This window comes from Aotus nancymaae, unplaced genomic scaffold (genome assembly GCF_030222135.1).
Source record: "Aotus nancymaae isolate 86718 unplaced genomic scaffold, 86718_ANA_hifiasm-v0.15.2.pri h1tg000125l, whole genome shotgun sequence".
Classification (NCBI taxonomy): domain Eukaryota; kingdom Metazoa; phylum Chordata; class Mammalia; order Primates; family Aotidae; genus Aotus; species Aotus nancymaae.
Genome location: NW_026988540.1, coordinates 120,160 through 141,246, shown reverse-complemented (window position 1 = coordinate 141,246; position 21,087 = coordinate 120,160). Strand labels below are relative to the sequence as shown.

The following is a 21,087-nucleotide window of genomic DNA, read 5'->3' as shown; positions in this document are numbered from 1 at the left end:
ATAAATAATAAAATTGCAGACTTAGGGTGTAATAGATCAGTATCAGCTTTAGGTATAAACTGTCTAAATAAACAAACAAAAATAGTGGATTTTCTTTAATGACCCAATTATATAATGTCTACAAAAAATTCACTTCAAAAATAATGACATAGGAAGGTTGAAAGTGAAAGACTGATAAAGAGGCCAGGTATGGTGGCTAATGCCTATAATCCCAGCACTTTGTAGAGTCAAGAGGGGAGGATCAGGCTTTGAAGGGCCAGGAGCTGAAAAACAGCCTGGGCAACATAGGAAGATCCTGTCTCTACAAAAAAAAAAAAAAAAGAAAAAAATTAGCTGGGCATGGTGGTGTGCAACTATAGTCCTAGCTACTCAGAGGGTGAGACAGAAGGATTGCTTAAGCCCAGGAGTTCAAGACTGCAGTGAGCTATGATCATATCACTGTACTTCAGCCTGGGCAACAGAGTGAGACCTTGTCTCTTTAAAAAAAAGAAGAAGAAAGAAGAGGAGGAGGAAGAGGAAGAAGAAAAAGAGGAGGAGGAGAAGAAAAAGAACTATTCTGTAGGAGAAGCTATATAAGATAATCTTCAGACCAAAGAAAATTACTAGGGACAAAGAGGAATCTTTCATAATGATAAAGGATCTATCCACCAAGAAGATGTAGCAATGCTAAGTGGACATGCAACAAAATCCAGTGTGATACTGGTAAAGGCACTAAGAAATGGGAATGGAAACTGAAGGGGTAAGAACTAAATCAGAATAAGAATTTAAACAAAATATCTGTCCTTTTTGATATTTCCTATTGGCCTCTTTCTGCTATTGCATTCCATGAGGTTCTGTCCTTGACATTTCGCTTTTCTCTCTACCCATGCTGCCTCAGAAAGCTTAACTACTTTTATGGCATAATTTTAATCATGAATTATTTAAGATCTTCCAAATTTGTATTTTCCATTTCCCATTTGTTCAACTGGCTTTGAAGACACTTCAAACCAAATGATCTCCTGACAAATCAAACTCAGTAGGTCCAAAACTAAATTGACTACCCTAGTTTCTAATGGTGTCACCAATTCTTTTTCAATAATCCAGATCCAAACCTGTTTTCAATTCATCCTGCAATATAAACTCTGCAAATTCTGTTAAGTGTAGCCACTTTACCCGATATGCAAATTATCTTGACTCATACTTTGAACCCAATTTGAAAAGAAGCTCGGCAGTCACTTTCTGCTTGTTATGACATAGGACCCAGAGGTTTGCCAATAAAAAAATAAGAAGTCAGGGCAACTAATATGAAGCGACCATTTCAATACAATATGAATCAAACATGGACATAAATATTTCTTTCATTTGCCTCCTCTTCACCCTATTGATGAGGAAGGGATTCCTGCCTGATGGTTCTGGATTGGCTAAATACAACACTGGACAGATAAGACTGACAGCAGTTTATTAGTCACATATACTCACAGCCTGGGGAAGAAAGACACCAGGCCATGCAGGGCCACACAGGGGTTGTACATGGTAACAAAATGAGTAAGCAGGAACTATAAGAGGTAGGCTGGTAGTACCAAGAAAAAAGGGTAATTTCTGATTTCTGTAGGAGGATGTGACTAATTGTTTGACTAATTTCACAGGTTGGCATGGGACTGAAACCCATTAGGTTGAGTACCAGGTAGAATACAGTTGGTCTTGTTGATAATAAGAACTGGCTGTATAGGAAGCCTCTCCCACTGACTGGAGGGTATATCTGGTAAGAGCAGGTAAACTTGTGGTTAGGCCTTTTGAGGACCTCGTAGTTTCAGATGTCAAGACTGCACATAATAATAAATCTTAACGTCAGGCCATACACCACAATACTATTCTGAGTGATAACTGAGGAGCTCAGGATCTTACTGGTAGAAATGAGATGTATCATTTTAACCAACACTTAAAATGGTAAAACTCGATACATAAGGTAACAAGGCAGAACAGAAGGGATGTCATGGGAGAAAGGCTGCACAAGAAAGAATACAAGAAGCAACCTATCTCCACCCAGTCCCCACTTATAGAGTGGAAGATGTATCCCAAGTTAAGAATACTAAGCTCTAATCGCCCCTACCCCAGCTCACTTGTAGGTGGAGTGAGGGTCCACTCCAGGAGAGGCAATCTAAGAAGAACACGAATTAACTAGTACCCCATTCAGTACCAGGATCACAGAAGGGGTGTATTAGTCAAGAGAAGTAGGCGAATGAAACCTGCCCCCAGATGTAAAGCAGTGCTGTGAAGCTTCTGCCCAGGAGAGGCGAGTCATAAGAACAGAGAGCTCCACGCATCTCCATAAGGGGAATGACTTTATTTGAAACAGAGCATGAAAAACTATAATTCATCATATCCGTTCCTCAGTGTCAGGAGGAAAAAAAAAAAACCGGGATTCTATACAGGCTGACAACATTATAAAATCATTATTACTAACCTAATCTGACTTCCCAGACTTACCTACCAATCCTTCTGCTTTCCCTTTGTCAGCTCCATCTCGTATTCACTTCATTACAAACTATAAGTCTTCACCAAGCCACTCTCCTCAAAGCCTCTAACTCACCTCCACCACTACTCACCTCCCTCAGCAGATAATCTTGCTTTTACCTCAAAATTCATTCCTCTCAATTTCCTCTCTACAAACTTATTTGCATCCACTCTTGCCATCTTGAGATCAATCAATTCCTTTTTCCCTTCAAGTCACACAAAGGAATAAACAGATTCTAACATCAGGCTCCTCCATATAATTCAGTTCTAATTACTGTCATGTAGAATGTGATGAAAAACCAAATGATTCCTCTAATAAAAGATTAGGGGATCTGTGATGGTCTGAATGTTTGTGCCCCCCTTGAAAAGTATAGATTGAAATCCTAATGCCCAAGGTGATGAAATTAGGAGGTAGGGCTTTTGGGAGGTAACTAGATCATGAGGACAGAGACGTCATGTTTGGGATTAGTGCCCATTACAAAAATGACTCCAGAGAGATCCCTTTCCCCTTCCACCATGAGAGGACACAGAGGAACGTGTCATATCTGACAAACAGGCCCTCACAAGACACTGATTTTGCCAGCACTTGATCTTGGAATTCCCAGCCTCTAGAACTGCAAGAAACAAATTTCAGCTGTTTATAAGCCACACTTAAGGTATTAAGGTATTTTTGTAATAGCAGTCTGAGGAGACTAAGACAGGATTTATAAACACATCTAATCTGAAGCATTATTATTACAGATATTAAAAAATAAAAAATTAGACCTAACAAGGTCTAATTTTTCACAAGGTAGCCATGAGGGGAACATTTACTATCTCCTTTTTCTACATACCTGCTAAATGTTTAGGAGTCTTTGACACAGTGTCAGGAGACATCCTCAACATTCTGAGGTCTGAAGAGTGATATTCCGACTCTCTTGTTGGCTTATGTGGAACAAATGAAGGCAATAAAAATGAAAAAGACTCATTAATGCCCAGATTAGAATGACCCACCTATCAAGAAATGAAAAAAATGAGGCATTAATTTCAAACTTCATCTGCTAAAAATAACCCCTCATTTTTATAAAGATGAATACTAAGCAGTTATACTAGTTACTTAAGATCATAATCTCAAACCTTCTGAATTCATATATAGGTCATACCTTGTTGGGTCAACTCTCAGAAGACTCTAAATCATCCTGAGGGCTTAGAAATCTGTCTATATAAATATTATAGACAGTATGTCTAGAAGTGCTCTGTTACTCAGAAGTTTGCTCCTTATGAACATTGGAGAATTTGAACCATGGTATTATTCTTGAGAAGCTCAGGTATTTTTTTTAAGGTAGAGAGGTGCACTATGGGCAAGAAAGAGTAAGAAGGAAAAAGAAAACAGAAATATTTTCTAGAAACTCACAAATGTTTAGAAGAAAAATGAGAGCATCAAAGAACTATAACTGTGATCAGTTACCAACAAGCATAAGTCCTCAAATTTCTTGAAACAAAAGTAGTGGAGACTATAAATTGGCAGTGAAGTAGAGGTTAACTGCTCAAAAAAAAAAGTTCCTAATCTTTCATCAGGTCACAAGTCCTTACTAAAAAGGAAATTAGAAACCATTATTGGTGACATTAATATCTAAACATGTATAACTTTTCATCAAATTCACAGTACACCCACACGTAAAAATATATATCATTTTTAGGTATCTTTATTTTCCTAAAAAGATTATTTCGGTCATATCTTCTCAGGATGAAGTCTAAAAATGCAAATAAACATGAATTCTTCTATCCTCTTTCATCAATTTTTCATTGCGTAGTAATAAACACTCTTAGGAAGTCAGCAGAGTGTGGAAATGAACATTCTACATCTACATCAACTGCCCAAATAGGTTTCTCTACACCAGTATTTTTAAACTGGTAGAGATTTTATACCCACCAAGGGACATTTGACAATGTCTGAAAACATTTTTTGCTGTCATAACTTGTGTTGGGAAGGCCTCTATTCACTAAATATTCACTAATATTTAGTGAATAGAGACCAGGGATGGATGCTACATAACATCTTACAATATGCAGGAAACACACCTCCCACCATAACAAAGATTTACCCAACTCAAATGATAATGGTACTAAGAAGCCCTGCTTTCCCATAGCACAAAGTTCTTGGTTTTCAATTACCTCACTCCTACAGGAAACTTTTCTGAAGCACAGCTTATATGTATACACATATATACATACACATACATATACGTAAATATATGCATATATAATATACAGTCATCCATCACTTAATGACGCGGATATGTTCTGAGAAATGTGCTGTTAGACAATTTTGTTGTTGTACAAATATCACAAAGTGACTTACACAAACCTAGATGGTGTAGCCTACTGCTTCCAGGCTAGAAAACTATCAGCATACTACTGTTCTAAATACTGTGGGCAACTGTAACACAATGGTAAGTATTTGTGTATCTAAACATAGGAAGGGTACAGTAAAAATACAGTATTTTAATCTTATAGGACTACCATCATATATGCAGTCTGTCATTGACTGAAATATGTGGCATGACCATATATAATACATAGATGCTTGTGAGTGTGTATTTATAGTAGCTTTTTTTCTACAGTTTTCAAACACAGAAATAAAGAAAAATTTTTATTACAATCTTGACGTCAAAAAAAATTCATTATGTCAAAGTTTCAAAATATAGAACTATTAGAGCAGGTAATACAAAAGAAAATGTAAAATGAAAAGTATGAGAAGTATTTATTTAAGAAACCAGCAGATCTTCATTGCTAACTGAAAATGGGAAGAACCAGGAGAAAAAGAAATCAAGATTAGTTTATCTTCCCAATGTTTAATCAGCAACAAAGAAAGAATGAAGATGACCAAGAAACCAGAAAAATATTAATATCTCTCATAAAAACTCAGGAACTGTACAAGTCAGTCTAATTTTAGGAAAAATATGAGTTATTTCGCTATAGGCAAGTTGAATTTGGGGTGATGACAATGTTCACAAGAAAACTTCATGTAAAATAAATTAGATATATATTAGGGTATAAAAACAGAGGTGATAATCATTCACACAGAGATAGGCAACTAGGTCTCCAAAGGTAGAGGGGGCATGAAGGGGATAGAAAAGAAATTTAAGGCTTAAACCTTAAATAATTTTTAGAGTTAAATGGCCAAAACAAGAGGTACTAAAATAGCATATTAGGCCAGGCGCAGTGGCTCACACCTGTAATCCCCACACTTTGGGAGGCCAAGGTTGGTGGATCACCTGACGTCAGGAGTTCAAGACCAGCCTGGCCAACATGGTGGAACCCCGTCTCTACTAAAAATACAAAAAACTAGCCAGGCATGGTGGAAGGCACCTGTAAACCCAGCTACTCAGGAGGCTGAAGCAGGGGAATTGCTTGGACCCACGAGGTGGAGGTTGCAGTAAGCTGAGATCATGCCATTGCATGCCAGCCTAGACAACAAGAGTGAAACTCTGTCTCAAAAAAAAAAAAAAGCATATTAATTGTGTGCTGCTAACAAGAACAAGAAGAAAGAAATACAAAATTACAGAAAGTAGGAAACCACCAGAGATTTTAGTAGTCTAGATTTAGTAAAGTGAAGAGAACTAACAACAAGGCACTATATAAATGCTATATAACTTGCCCCATTTAATACTACAATGTATGAGGTTGAATTTTACTATTCATATTTCCTTATGCAGATCAAGAAAGTGATCCTCCAAAGTCATTTGCTCAAAATACAAGGCTAACAAAGTAACTGAACTGAATTTTGACTGCAAATCTCTATGTTCTTTTCACAGTTCCCAGCTGCCTCATGCACATGTGGATACCCAAATAAGCATTTATAATGGGTAGATATAAAAGTGAACCAAGCAAGTATGAATGACTCTTCTGTGACATAGATGAGGAGAGTAAGGAAGAAACCAAGGAGTAAGCAAGCCCCTGAAAGCAAGCTGAGCCATGCAAAAAAAGTGCTACCCCATCTGGCTCCTTGCCTTTTTGATATTGAAATTAAATAACTCCTAGATCACAGAATAGAGCTAAGACTGAAAGACAATATAGGGAATAACAGCATATTCCTTAGATTGAAAGAATATACTTAAGGCTACATTCAAGGACAGATTAAAATTTGGAGCTGTGGTCAAAGGTAGTCTCTGCACATTAACTGAACCTATATAACTTCATTTTTAAAATACATTTTATCTACAAGAAAGGTTGATGTAAGTCACAAAAATAGTATTAAAGATTTAGAGCACTTTAAAAGTTGTTACTTTGTTTCTCATTGTTATTGAACTCGACTTTAGGCAATCTCCGTTGAAACCTCCACTCTTGCCAAAATAATTCAAAATCTTAACCTTGGTTTCACAAAGAATAGTTAAAAGGTTGGGGGGGCAGTTTATGGTATGGTGGTTAAGTACACAGATATGGAGAGATCCAAGATGGCCGATTAGGAGCAGCTCAGGATTGCAGCTCCCAGTGAAAGCGCGGAGGGTGAGTGGACGCCACATTTCCAGACAGATTTTTACTGCCCACAGACCAGGAGATTCCCAGGTGGAGGAGCCCCACGGGTCACCAGCGCAGCTGTTTTCACCGGCGCAGCCGGTGCGGCTGTTCTGCGGTGCCCCAGCATGGCGGTTCTCCATATAAAATACACGGGTCCAGGTGCCGTTTTAGCAGGCGATTGGAGCTCCATGAAGGCAGAGTCACCCGTTCATCTGATTAAAAAGGGGACTGAAACAGGGAGCCAGGCCAGGAGATTCCCGGGCAAAAAAGCACCACAAATATCAACGCCGCTGTTTCAGCCGGTGCAGTGGGTCGCCGCACAGGAAATCACACAGATCCCAGCACCTTTTCAACAGGTGACTGGAACACCTGGGAGACAGTCGACCATTCAACAACAACAACAACAACAAAAAAGGCTCTGAGGCAGGGAGCCAGGTGATCAGGCTCGGCTGGTCTCACCCCCACAAAAAAACAGCAATCGGAAACACTCTGGATTGGGAGTTTCACAGCAAGCACAGCTGAACCCAGGACAATCCAGTTCTCTGGGGGAGGGGCGTCCACCATTACCAAGGCAGTCCACCACTACGGACGTAGTTTGCCATTGCTGAGGCAGCCTGCCATTGCCGAGGCAACCCGCCACTACAGAGAGTCCGCCATTATAGAGGTGGGCCACCATTGCTCAGGCAGTTCTAACTACACCCGTATAAACAGGACTGCAGGGAAATTCACACGGCAACTGGGCGGAGGCCACAGCAGCTGAGCAAAGCCTCTGCAGGCAGACAGTGACACTCTAAGCTGCCTCCTCGCTGGGCAGGGTAGCCCTGAAAAAAGGCAGCATCACAACAGAAATTCATAAATAAATCCCTAACTCCCTGGGACAGAGCACCTGGGGAAAAAAAAAAAAAGCCGGGGCGGGGGAGTCTATAAGTTCTGCTGCAGAAGACTTAAACGTACCTGCCCAGCAGCTCTGAATGAACAACGGAGCTCACAGCTCAGCACTTGAGCTCCTATAAAGGACAGATTGTCTCCTCAAGCAGCTCCCTGATCCCTGTATATCCAAAGAGTCACCTCATAAAGGATAGCTCAGACTGACATCTGGCGGGTATCCTTCTGGGACAAAGACAGTAGAAGAAGAAACTGGCAGCAACCCGTACTGTTGTACACCCGCTGCAGGTGAGCCCCAGGCAAGCAGGGCCTGGAGTGGACCTCAGCAGTCCTACAGCAGAGGGGCCAGACTGCTAGAAGGAAAACTAAGAAACAGAAAGAAATAACTTCATCATCAACAAACTGGACGTCCACTCACAGACTCAATCAGAAAGTCAACACCTACAAAGATGACAGGTAGGTAAATCTACAAAGATGGGAAGAAACTAGCGCAAAAAGGATGAAAACACCCGAAACCAGAATGCCTCTCCTCCTACAAGGGATCACAACTCCTCACCAGCAAGGGAACAAGGCTGAATGGAGAATGAGTGTGATGAATTGACAGAATCAGGCTTCAGAAGGTGGGTAATAAGAAACTTCTGTGAGCTAAAAGAACATGTTCTAACCCAATGCAAAGAAACTAACAACATTGAAAAAAGATTTGATGAAATGCTAATGAGAATAAACAACTTAGAGAGGAATATAAGTGAATTGATGGAGCTGAAAAACAACACGAGAACTTTGCGAAGCATACACAAGTTTCATCAGCTGAATTGACCAAGCAGAAGAAAGGATATCAGAGGTCGAAGATCAACTCAAAGAAATAAAACGAGAAGGCAAGATTAGAGAAAAAAGGGCAAAAAGGAATGAACAAAGTCTCCAAGAAATATGGGACTATGTGAAAAGACCTAATCTACATTTGATAGGTGCACCTGAATGTGACGGAGAGAATGAATCCAAGCTGGAAAATACTCTTCAGGATATTATCCAGGAAAACTTCCCCAACCTAGCAAGGCAGGCCAATATTCAAGTCCAGGAAATACAGAGAACACCATAAAGGTTTTCCTCAAGAAGAGCAACCCCAAGGCACATAATCGTCAGATTCACCAGGGTTGAAATGAAGGAGAAAATGCTAAGGGCAGCCAGAGAGAAAGGTCAGCTTACCCACAAAGGGAAGCCCATCAGACTCACAGCAGATCTCTCAGCAGAAACCCTACAAGCCAGAAGAGAGTCAGGGCCAATATTCAACATCCTTAAAGGAAAGAACTTTCAACCCAGAATTTTATACCAAGCCAAACTAAGCTTCATAAGTGAAGGAAAAATGAAATCCTTTGCAAACAAGCAAGTACTCAGAGATTTCATCACCACCAGGCCTGCTTTACAAGAGCTCCTGAAAGAGGCACTAAACATAGAAAGGAACAACCAGTACCAGCCACTCCAAAAACATACCAAACGGTAAAGAGCATCAACACAATGAAGAAACTGCATCAACTAACAGGCAAAACAGCCAGCTAGCATCAAAATGGCAGGATCAAATTCACACATAACAATATTAACCCTAAATGTAAATGGGCTAAATGCCCCAATCAAAAGACACAGACTGGCAAATTGGATAAAAAGCCAAAACCCATCGGTGTGCTGTATCCAGGAAACCCATCTCACATGCAAGGATACACAAAGGCTCAAAATAATGGGATGGAAGAAAATTTACCAAGCAAATGGAGAGCAAATAAAAGCAGGAGTTGCAATTCTCGTCTCTGATAAAATAGACTTTAAACCAACAAAGATCAAAAGAGACAAAGAAGGACATTACATAATGGTAAAAGGAGCAATGCAACAAGGAGAGCTAACGATCCTAAATATATACACACCCAACACAGGAGAACCAAGATACATAAGGCAAGTTCTTAACGACTTACAAAGAGACACAGACTCCCACACAATAATAGTGGGAGACTTTAACACCCCATTGTCAACATTAGACAGATCAATGAGACAGAAAGTTAACAAGGATATCCGGGACTAGAACTCAGACCTGGACCAAGCAAACCTAATAGACATTTACAGAACTCTCCACCCCAAATCCACAGAATATACATTCTTCTCAGCACCACATTGTATCTACTCTAAAACTGACCACATAATCGAAAGTAAATCACTCCTCAGCAAATGCAAAAGAACAGAAATCATAACAAACACTCTCTCAGACCACAGTGCAATCAAGTTAGAACTCAGAATTCAGAAACTAACTCAGAACCTCACAGCTTCATGCAAACTCAACAACTGGCTCTTGAATGTTGACTGGATAAACAATGAAATGAAGGCAGAAATAAAGATGTTCTTCGAAACCAACGAGAACGAAGACACAACATACCAGAATCTCTGGGACACATTTAAAGCAGTCTCTAGAGGAAAATATATAGCAATAAATGCCCACATGAGAAGTAAGGAGAGATCTAAAATCGATACCTTATCGTCAAAATTGAAAGAGCTAGAGGAGCAAGATCAGAAAAACTCAAAACCTAGCAGAAGACAAGAAATAACTAAGATCAGAGCAGAACTGAAGGAGATAGAGACACAAAGAAACCCTTCAAAAAAATCAATAAATCCAGGAGCTGCTTTTTCGAAAAGATCAACAAAATAGACCACTAGCCAGATTAATAAAAAAGAAAAGAGAGAATAAAAAAAAGATGCAATAAAAAATGATAAATATTTAACATCCTTAAAGAAAAGAACTTTCAACCCAGAATTTCATATCCAGCCAAACTAAGCTTTATAAGCAAAGGAAAAATTAAATCTTTTGTGAGCAAACAAGTACTTAGAGACTTCACCACCACCAGGCCTGCTTTACAAGAGCTTCTGAAAGAAGCACTATACATATAAAGGAATAATCAATATCAGCCTTTCCAAAAATGTATCAAAAAGCAAAGAACACTAACACAATGAAAAATTTACACTAACTAGCGGGCAAAACAGCCAGCTAACATCAAATGCCAGTATTAAACTTATATATATTCTAATTGGATAAAAAGCCAAAACCCATCGGTATGCTGCATCCAGACCCATCTCACATGCTACGATACACAAAGACTCAAAACAAAGAGAAGGAGGAAGATTTACCAACCAAACAGAGAGTAAAAATAAACAAATAAACAAAAAGCAGGAGATGCAATTCTCGCCTCTGATAAAGTAGACTTTAAAGCAACAAAGATCAAAAGAGGCAAAGGACATTACATAATGGTAAAAGGATCAATGTAACAAGAAGAGCTAACGATTCTACAGATCAACGAGACAGAAAATTAACAAGGACATCCAGGACTTGAACTCAGACCCGGAACAAGTAAACTTAATAAACATTTATAGAACTCTCCACTTCAAATACACAAAACATACATTACCACCTCACACCTATTCCAAAAGTGAATACATAATTGGAAGTAATTCACTCCTCAGTAATCGCATAGCATTTCATAGGTTTAAATGAAATATTGGTTGGCTGCTTGTTTGTTATTTTCTTGCCTTATTCCTTCCTGTCTACATCATAAAGTATAATTATTAGTATAAAAGGGGTTTTCAATACCCATCACTAAACTGCATTCTAGCCTGGGCAAGAAAGCAATACTCCCATTCTCTCTCTCTCTCTTTCTCTTCCTTTCTTCCTCTTCCTCATTCTTTTTTTTCTTTCTAAAAATATAAAAATAAATAAATTTAAAAAAATGATAAATGGGGTATCACCAAAGATTCCACAGAAATACAAACCATCATCAGAGATTATTACAAAAAACTCTATGCACATAAACTAGTAAACCTGGAAGAAATGGATAAATTCCTGGACACTTGCATCCTCCCAAGCCTAAACCAGGAAGAAGTCAAAACCCTGAACAGACCAATAACAAGGTCTGAAGTCGAGGCAGCAATCAAGAGCCTACCACCCAAAAAAAGCCCAGCCCAGGCCCAGATGGGTTCACAGCTGAATTCTACCAGACACACAAAGAGGACCTGGTACGATTCCTTCTGAAACCATTCCAAACAATCCAAAAAGACGGAATCCTTCCCAAATCATGTTATGAGACCAACATCATCCTGATACCAAAATCCGGCAGAGACTCAACAAAAAAAGAAAACTACAGACCAATATCCATGATGAACATAGATGCAAAAATCTTCAATAAAATACTGGCAAACCGATTGCAAAAGCACATCAAAAAGCTTATCCACCATGATCAAGTTGGATTCATCCTGGGGATGCAAGGCTGGTTCAACATATGCAAGTCTATAAGCATAATTCACCACATAAACAGAACCAAAGACAAAAACAACATGATTATCTCAACTGATGCAGAGAAGGCCTTCCACAAAATTCAATAGCCCTTTATGCTAAAAAGCCTCAATAAATTAGGTATTGATGGAACGTATCTCAAAATAATAAAAGCCATTTACGACAAACCAACAGCCAATATCACACTGAATGAGCAAAAACTGGAAGCATTCCCTTTCAAATCTGGCACTAGACAAGGATGCCCTCTCTCAGCACTCCTGTTCAATATAGTACTGGAAGTTCTAGCCGAGCAATGAGGCAAGAAAAAGAAATAAAGGGTATTCAAATAGGAAAGGAGGAAGTTAAATTGTCTCTATTTGCAGACGACATGATTGTATATCTAGAAAACCCCATCATCTCAGCCCAAAATCTCCTGAAACCGATAAGCAACTTCGGCAAAGTCTCAGGATACAAAATCAATGTGCAAAAATCACAAGCATTACTATACACCAATAACAGACTTAAAGAGAGCCAAATCAAGAACAAACTGCCATTCACAATGGCTACAAAGAGGATAAAATACCTAGGAATACAACTAACAAGGAACGTAAAGGACCTCTTCAAGGAGAACTACAAACCACTGCTCAACGAAATAAGAGAGGACACAAACAGATGGAGAAACATTCCATGTTCATGGTGAGGAAGAATCAGTCTCGTGAAAATGGCCATACTGCCCAAAGTAATTTACAGATTCAACGCTATCCCCATCAAGCTACCAAAGACCTTCTTCACAGAACTGGAAAAAACCACCTTAAACTTCATATGGAACCAAAAGAGAGCCCGCATAGCCAAGTCGATTCTAAGCAAAAAGAACAAAGCTGGAGGCATCACACTACTGGACTTCAAACTATACTACAAGGCCACAGTAATCAAAACAGCATGGCACTGGTACCAAAACAGACATATAGACCAATGGAACACAACAGAGGCCTTGGAGGCAACACAACACATCTACAACCATCCAATCTTTGACAAACCTGACAAAAACTAGCAATGGGGAAAGGATTCCCTGTTTAATAAATGGTGTTGGAAAAACAGGCTAGCCATGTACAGAAAGCAGAAACTGGATCCCTTCCTGACACCTTACACTAAAATTAACTCCAGATGAATTAAAGACTTAAGACCTAACACCATAAAAGCCCTAGAAGAAAATCTCTGCAAAACCATTCAGGACATAGGTGTAGGCAAGCACTTCAGGACCAAAACACCAAAAGCATTGGCAACAAAAGCCAAAATAGACAAATGGGACCTAATCAAACTCCACAGCTTCTGCACAGCAAAGGAAACAGTCACTAGAGTGAATCGGCGACCAACAGAATGGGAAAAAATTTTTGCAGTCTACCCATCTGACTAAGGGCTGATATCCAGAATCTACAAAGGACTAAAACAGATTTACAAGAAAAAAACAAACAAGCCCATTCAAAAGTGGGCGAAGGATATGAACAGACACTTTACAAAAGAAGACATACATGAGGCCAACAAACATACGAAAAAATGCTCATCATCACTGGTCATTAGAGAAATGCAAATCAAAACTACATTGAGATACCACCTCACGCCAGTTAGAATGGTGATCATTAAAAAATCTGGAGACAACAGATGCTGGAAAGGATGTGGAGAAATAGGAATACTTTTACACCGTTGGTGGGAGTGTAAATTAGTTCAACCATTGTGGAAGACAGTGTGGCGATTCCTCAAGGACCTAGACATAGAAATTCCATTTGACCCAGCAATCCCATTACTGGGTATATATCCAAAGGATTATAAATCGTTCTACTATAAGGACACGTGCACATGAATGTTCATTGCAGCACTGTTTACAATAGCAAAGACCTGGAACCAACCCAAATGCCCACCGATGACAGACTGTACAGGGAAAATGTGGCACATATACACCATGGAATACTATGCAGCCATCAAAAAATGATGACTTGTGTCCTTTGTAGGGACATGGACAAACTGACACAAGAACAGAAAATCAAACACCGCATGTTCTCACTCATAGGCGGGTGTTGAACAATGAGAACACATGGACACAAGGAGGGGAGCATCACACACTGGGGTCTGTCAGGGGGAAATAGGGGAGGGACAGCAGGGGGTGGGGAGTTGGGGAGAGAGAGCATGGGGAGAAATGCCAGATATAGGTGATGGGGAGGAAGGCAGCAAATCACACTGCCACGTGTGTACCTATGGAACAATCTTGCAAGTTCTTCAAGTGTACCCCAAAACCTAAAATGCAATAAAAATAAATAAATAAGGAAAAAAAATACAAAAATTAGCCAGCTGTGGTGGTAGGCACCTGTAATCCTAGCAACTTGGGAAGCTGAGACACGAGAATTCCTTGAACCTGGGAGGCAGAGGTTGCAGTGATCTGAGATCATACCACTGCACTCCAGGCTAGGTGACAGAGCAAGACTCTGTCTGAAAAAAAAAAAAAGAGGGTGATTATTACTGATTCATGCTAAAACATGGATAAACTTTGAAAACATTATCTAAATGAAAGCCAGTTCAGAATAGGCAAATGTATATAGATGGAAAGGAGATTCGCCAGGGCTGGGAGGAGGGAGAAATTGGGAGTGATTGCTAATGGCTCTATCTTTTGGGGGTGATGAAAAAGTTCTAGAATAGAAAGTGACAACGGTTGCACAAACTCATGAATACACTAAAAACTGAATTGTACACTTTAAAAGGTGAATTTTATGATATATTAATTATGTAAATAAAAAACAAAGAAAAATATAGTACATAGATATGGTTAGTTTCAAATACTGGTTACCCCAATTGCTCAAAAACGATGAGCAAGTTCCTAAATCTTCTAAGTGTCAATTGTAAAATGAGGATGATAATGACCTCCAATAATTCTATTTAATAGGATTGACAGAGGACAAAAATGAATTGATATATACATGTTACCTCTTAGCATAGTACTTGAGCAAAGTGTTAACTATCATTTTCATCCCTACTGTTACCCGATTAAAATTAAAGAATGCCTAGTTTAGAATACTAAAGAAAATAAAACTAACCTAATGAGTCTGTTTAAAAAATTGAATTAATGTAATAAATTATAAATAAAAGTTTATCATATCTTTGTTCATTTTCTACCAACGGTCTGAACCTAAATGTCTAAATGTAGTTGTAACCCAAGGTAATAGAGCTTTACAAAAATATGCCAATCTTATACATAGAAAACAGGAAGAGAGAAGTAACATTAAGTACATCACTATTTTATTTAACTCTGTTTAATGAATAACAGGATATAAGGATATATCACAAGGAAGTGAGGCTCACCTTGGGACTTACAGAACCAGACAATAGAAGAGGATATTCAGTGGGACCAGAGGAACATTAATGCCAAGGGATCCAAGGATCCAAGCAAATAAAAGCCTTCTATAAAAGAAAGGCTGACACAAAATTTTTATAACACCCTAGAGGTGCCAGTTTCTAGTACACATATCCAATGGTAATAATTATATAAATAGAGAGAGGGAAGGAACATGTATATACATCACTGTGTGGCTCATCTGAGAAAGAGATAGTTCCCTTTGGAGAGACACTGGCCAGTTTGGACGTTAAGCACTTCATTATCCTTCCTGGTAAAACATGGGTCTTCTAATTTTCAAGACAGCTCTGAAGTCAAGTCTTTCAATAGCTTCTAAACACACATACTTAAATGTTCCAGGGACTGTTTCAAGGATTGTACATTGAAGACCAGAGGGAAGAATTCAAAGTACAAGCTTTTGAATGTTCACACAAATAAGTCTAATCTTAACACTGTCTATAAGTTTTAACACTGTCTAAAGTTTCTTGCTGGCACAACTAAGAAGCGTTAGGCTGCCTCAATATGAAAAGCCTGGGAGCCCCATGGGATGGCCTTTTACAAAACACCACAGAACTAAGTCTTACAATCTACAAAATAAAAACATTTCTTTTATACCAACCTCTAATGGAACATATTCCTGGATATCAGATGAACAGGTACAAGTTATAAACTGGTACTGAAGGATATAAATGGGCCCCCCCTTTTTTTTTTTTTTGAGACAGAGTCTTGCACTGTCGCCCAGGCTGGAGTGCAATGGCACAACCTCGGCTCACCACAACCTCCGCCTCCCAGCTTCAAGTGATTCTCCTGCCTCAGACTCCTGAGTAGCTGAAACTGAGCCACCATGCCTGGCTAATTTTTTATATTTTTGGTAGAAACACAGTTTCACTATGTTGGTCAGGCTGGTCTCAAACTCCCGACCTTGTGATCAGTCCACCTCAGCCTTCCAAAGTGTTGGGATTACAGGCGTGAGCTACCACACCCAACCTGAGCCCATTTTTCAAACAAAACATTCCTCTCTCCACCCAGAAGAAATTTCAGATTAAAAAAACTTACAGGCTTTTCAATATTGCTTTCCTTCTCGGATGGAAGTTGTAAAGTAGGTTGCCGGTGCAGGGAGCTGTCATTCATCTCTAGGTCATCATGAAAATTCTCTAAAGCTGCTAGCTCAATGTACTGACCAGCCAAATCACATTGGTCATGTACCTGGGAAATAGCAAAAAGTAAAATAAAAACAAACAATACCATTTCCTGAAACAATACTGAGAAAGGCCATGTTTCTTACAACTATCATTTTATTGTGTCTCACCTTTCTTTGTAGTTCAGCAACTCTTTCACTGAACACAATATTTTCATTTAGGCTACAGCATTCAGCATCACCATCCAGCGTTATGACATCAGACTCAGCCTTCCCCTGTAGGCCCTCTACAAAATAGAAGTCATTTGCATAATTGTATATATAGTAAAACTAGACTCTGCTCCCATAGGCCAAATAATTTCACCTTGGTATCACCTTTCAGTAATGTCTCTTGGGTGACTGCAATTAATGATGCATCACTAGTCAATGGTAAAGCACTTTGTGACTTTGCATCACACGCCACCAAGTTTGCTGAAAAGCTGCTTCCTACAGCTGCAGGCGGACCTTCAATGGCATTACTACAGTTAACATCCTTACCCAAATTAAAGTCTGAGTAATCTGCAACTTCTTCAAAGGTTGGCTGCTTTAAATCTTGTAAAACCAAAGAGTCTGAAGTTAATACTTTCACATAATACATAATATCTGAAGATCCTACCTTCTCTCCAAGGTCAAGAGAAGGAACAGACTTTATTTTCCCAAAGGGAGGAAATGATTTATTGCTTATATCACACTGAAATGAAGCTGACTGTGTTTTGCCAAGACCAACAGCCTGATTGTAAGATTTTTCACTCAAAGAAGCAGATGACTTAAGCTCTGGAATAACACAAAGTGGCTCAATAAACATTTTCTGAAGAGCATTAGGGGGTGATTTTAAATTTGGATGCCAGTATAGAAAGCTATCATCATCATCCTTTTTATCCAACAATAGTTTTGAATCCGCTGATTCAAAACTACTGCCCAGGAGTAGACTGATGGCATGGATGTTTAAGCCTATCAAAGAAAGAGTTTTCATCATTATCATTTAATGAAGAAAGATCTAGATTTTTTGGTTCCCTCTCTTGGCTGTCATCTGCTAAAGATTTACTGATATCAGCTTGGATTTTATTTACCGTACTGTCTTTCTTAAAAGGCTCAATAGAGGCAATAACTGCCCCAAAGGCTACATTTTCAGTAGCATCAATATTTTTATCACCAAAAAAAGAAGTTTCCTTTTGGTTTCTCTCCTCTTAAAAATACAGTTATTCTGATGTCTCATACAAGTTGGATTTAACGGTTGGAGGAAGACCACCAGAAGCCACCACTTTAGAGCTATCATGTGCCCTGGAGAGTACATGTCCCTCTGAAACTTTTACAGAATTATCAGGAGCTATAACATTCCTAATGTACTCTATTTCTGAGGATGTGGGTTGCACTTCTGAAGATACTAAATTATTTCTAGTCTCCATTAGTTCAAAACATTGAGATGATTCTTTCTGCAAATCTTCATTTCTTTCATAATTCTCCAAATAATCCATCTCTTGTTTTGCCTCAATCTCAGCTGGAGCCCTTAAATAAACATTCTCAAAATAATGACTATCCGAAGTCAAGGGAACCCCTTTTCCTCTTCTTTCCAACAAACAATGCAAGAAAGAATATGACAAATTTATTATTATGATGAAGAGCAACTTCACATGGAAAGGAAGCATGGTCCTTACTGATTACACATGCTTCTGGGTGGTGTAAAGTTTCCTCTTTGTTCCATGGCACATAGGAAAAGGGGACACTAAAATTCTTACTTCCCTTGGAAATTTTATTTTTATCAATTGTGTCAAATGAATCTGAAAAAGAATCAGGGTACTTACTGGTTAAATATGTTTCTGTCTGCCTAGGTAAAGCTTTCTGTTTCCAATACTGCCCATATGAACAAGCAGTATCAAAATGGTCGCTTCTTTTAGTAGCTATGTTTTCATCAGTTATGTCAGATGAAGTTGCAACTGAAACTTGATCTTTATCAGCTAAATTGGTTTCAGGCTGCTGTGTATCTTTTTGTCTCTCCCATGACATATATAAACAAAGAGTATCATAACTATCACAGTCTTTGGGAATTTTCAGTTCATCAATAGATAAAATCGTCTCTTCATTATTCCCTTGTTCAGAAGGTAAAAAAGGGCACTGAGACCCAACAGCTGTGCTGCCTATAAGTGGGTGCTGAGATACACTAAAGCAACTGCTCGCTAAGTCTGAAGCTACTTCTGCAGTAGCCTGAAATAAAGCTTCACTAACTTCCGATGGTCGAGAAAACCACTCAGTGTCTTCAGGCTTATCAGCAATTTCCCTGAAAATATATAGTTAAAAATAAATAAATAACACATTAAAAACATTTAATTTTTAAGTACTAACACAAAAATACATATGCCATTGAAATCAAGTTTATTTGAAAAGTGTATTGAACAACAAAGCTCTCCTAATTTCAGACTCCTTTAAGATGGCTAATGACCGAACAAAGCAAATTCTTTGTAACCAAAAGGTGAACTACCACCCTATGACCCTAATATTATCTCAGGCTTCTCCTAAAGCAATAGACACAATGTGATTTTCATAACGACACCTACCATGATTTTTCATTTAACCTGCATTAACTTTTTTACTAGTCATTTATTATGCTCTTGAAAATCACGCAAGGCCAGGCACAGTGGCTCGCACCTGTGATCCTAGCACTTTGGGAGGCTGAGGCAGGAGGATCGCCTGAAACTAGGAGTTCAAAACAAGCCTTGGCAACACGGCAAGACCCTGTATCTACAAAAAAATTAAAAATTGGCTGGGCATGGTGCACATGCCTGTAGTACTAGCTATTGAGGAGGCTAAGGTAGGAGGATTGCTTGAGTGCAGAAGTTAGAGGTTACAGTGAACCATGATGGCACCACTGCACTCCAGCCTGGGCAACAGAGCAAGACTCCATCTAAAAAACAAACAAACAACAAACAAAAAGAGAAAGAACACCACTCAAGAAGCGATCTATTACGAAAACACAACAGTAACTTAATCATTAGTTGATGACTTAATGTGTACAGATCACTTTTCATAAAAGTGATACAAGGTAATATATAGTATAAGGACAGGGGTTACTTTTTGCTTTCTAAACATCTATAGTTTTTAATTTAAGGTGGGTTTTTTTTTTTTCACTTCTAAAAGAGGAAACCATTCTTGAATAATTCCAAATATGTTTTTTGAACATTCCAGACTTTTCTCCCATTATGACTATTCTAAAGGACATGAATTTGGAGTATCTGTTAATTTGCATATGTCTGTTTATAAAAAGCTTCTTACTTCATATTCACACCTCCTATAAAGTAAGGAGAGCTAACTAGTCTCATTCAATAACAGCTGAATAAAATCAGAGTGCCAAACAAGTTAGTCACCTAGAAATAAATGCTTTTTGCAGAATAAAGGTGAGAGGGAGGAGAGAGATGATGGGCAACAGATGGGGAGGTTTATAAGAAGGAAAATCTAGTGTGCCTTCTAAATTAAAATATGCCTGAAATACCTGAATACATTAGAAATACCTGAATACATTAGGAATTATTTTTAAACAAACTACAGTCATCTGATTCATCTCTACACGTTACTCTGCCAAATTAATATGCATCAAGTCTTAGTATAGGACTTCGTTACCTTCAGAGTGTGTGCTAAGAGTATCTAAGTCCCACATCAAAGTCCTGCCTTGGCCTGAAGTCACTAATATTAGTAACAACATAAAACAAGAAAGGAGAAAGGTTACATGCAAATGAATCATCATCCTACCTCAGAGGTGCAAAACTTAGTTCACTTTGATGAAATAAAGAATCAGGTGTAAATTCTTGGTCTTGTGTCAAACATGTCAACAAAGGCAAATCAGGAGAAGCAAAGCTATCTTGTATGACTGTAAAGGTTCAAATATAAAAATGCTGAGTAATGCTGAAAATCAATGATTTACTTAAATACTTTAAAGCACCTATATATGCTACCATATGGAGAATTCTACAAGCATTATAATAATAATGTAAAAGTAACAGCAGTAGCAGCTACCATTTATTGAGAGCCTGACAAGGTCCAGGCACTTAACATACACTATTTCATTTAATCCTCATGACAACCTTGAAAGATAGGTATTATTATACATATCTTACAGGTGAGGAAACATGATTACAAAACTTACGAAGCAGTAACTTGTCCACATTCAAGTAGCTGAAATGCCAGAGTGAGATTTGAACCCAAGCATTCCAACTTTTAGCAAATGCTCTTACTATCATGTCAAAGTACGGCATAGAAGCTCCTGAGCCCTAAGACACTCTTACGGGGTACCTAGTGTCAAAATTTTATTCAAAATAATATCAAGATATCATTTGCCTTAATCACTCTCATTCTCTCAAAAGGATA

At 38.6% G+C, this 21,087-nt stretch overlaps 1 protein-coding gene across 30 annotated transcripts in view; it reads right to left on the bottom strand.

Moving 5' to 3' along the window:
- LOC105708774 (centrosome-associated protein ALMS1-like) overlaps positions 1 to 21,087 on the bottom strand; it is a 261,189-nt gene that overhangs the window by 162,346 nt on the left and 77,756 nt on the right. For 26 of the 30 annotated variants that reach the window (XR_010340699.1, XR_010340700.1, XR_010340697.1 and 23 more), the window contains 5 exons: positions 20,473 to 20,590; positions 18,534 to 19,006; positions 16,864 to 16,979; positions 16,611 to 16,760; positions 3,327 to 3,417 (listed from right to left, as the gene is read on the bottom strand). The exons of 1 other annotated variant lie outside the window; for it this stretch is intronic. Coding sequence is in view for 22 of the 29 variants with exons in the window: in XM_064371249.1 (XP_064227319.1) it covers positions 3,327 to 3,417; positions 16,611 to 16,760; positions 16,864 to 16,979; positions 18,534 to 19,006; positions 20,473 to 20,590 (948 nt within the window). In the remaining 7 variants the exon portion in view is untranslated. Of the gene's footprint in view, positions 1 to 3,326; positions 3,418 to 14,422; positions 14,459 to 16,610; positions 16,761 to 16,863; positions 16,980 to 18,533; positions 19,007 to 20,472; positions 20,591 to 21,087 lie in introns of those variants that run through there. 3 more of the 30 variants (XM_064371265.1, XM_064371261.1, XM_064371266.1) reach the window with 3 other exon arrangements.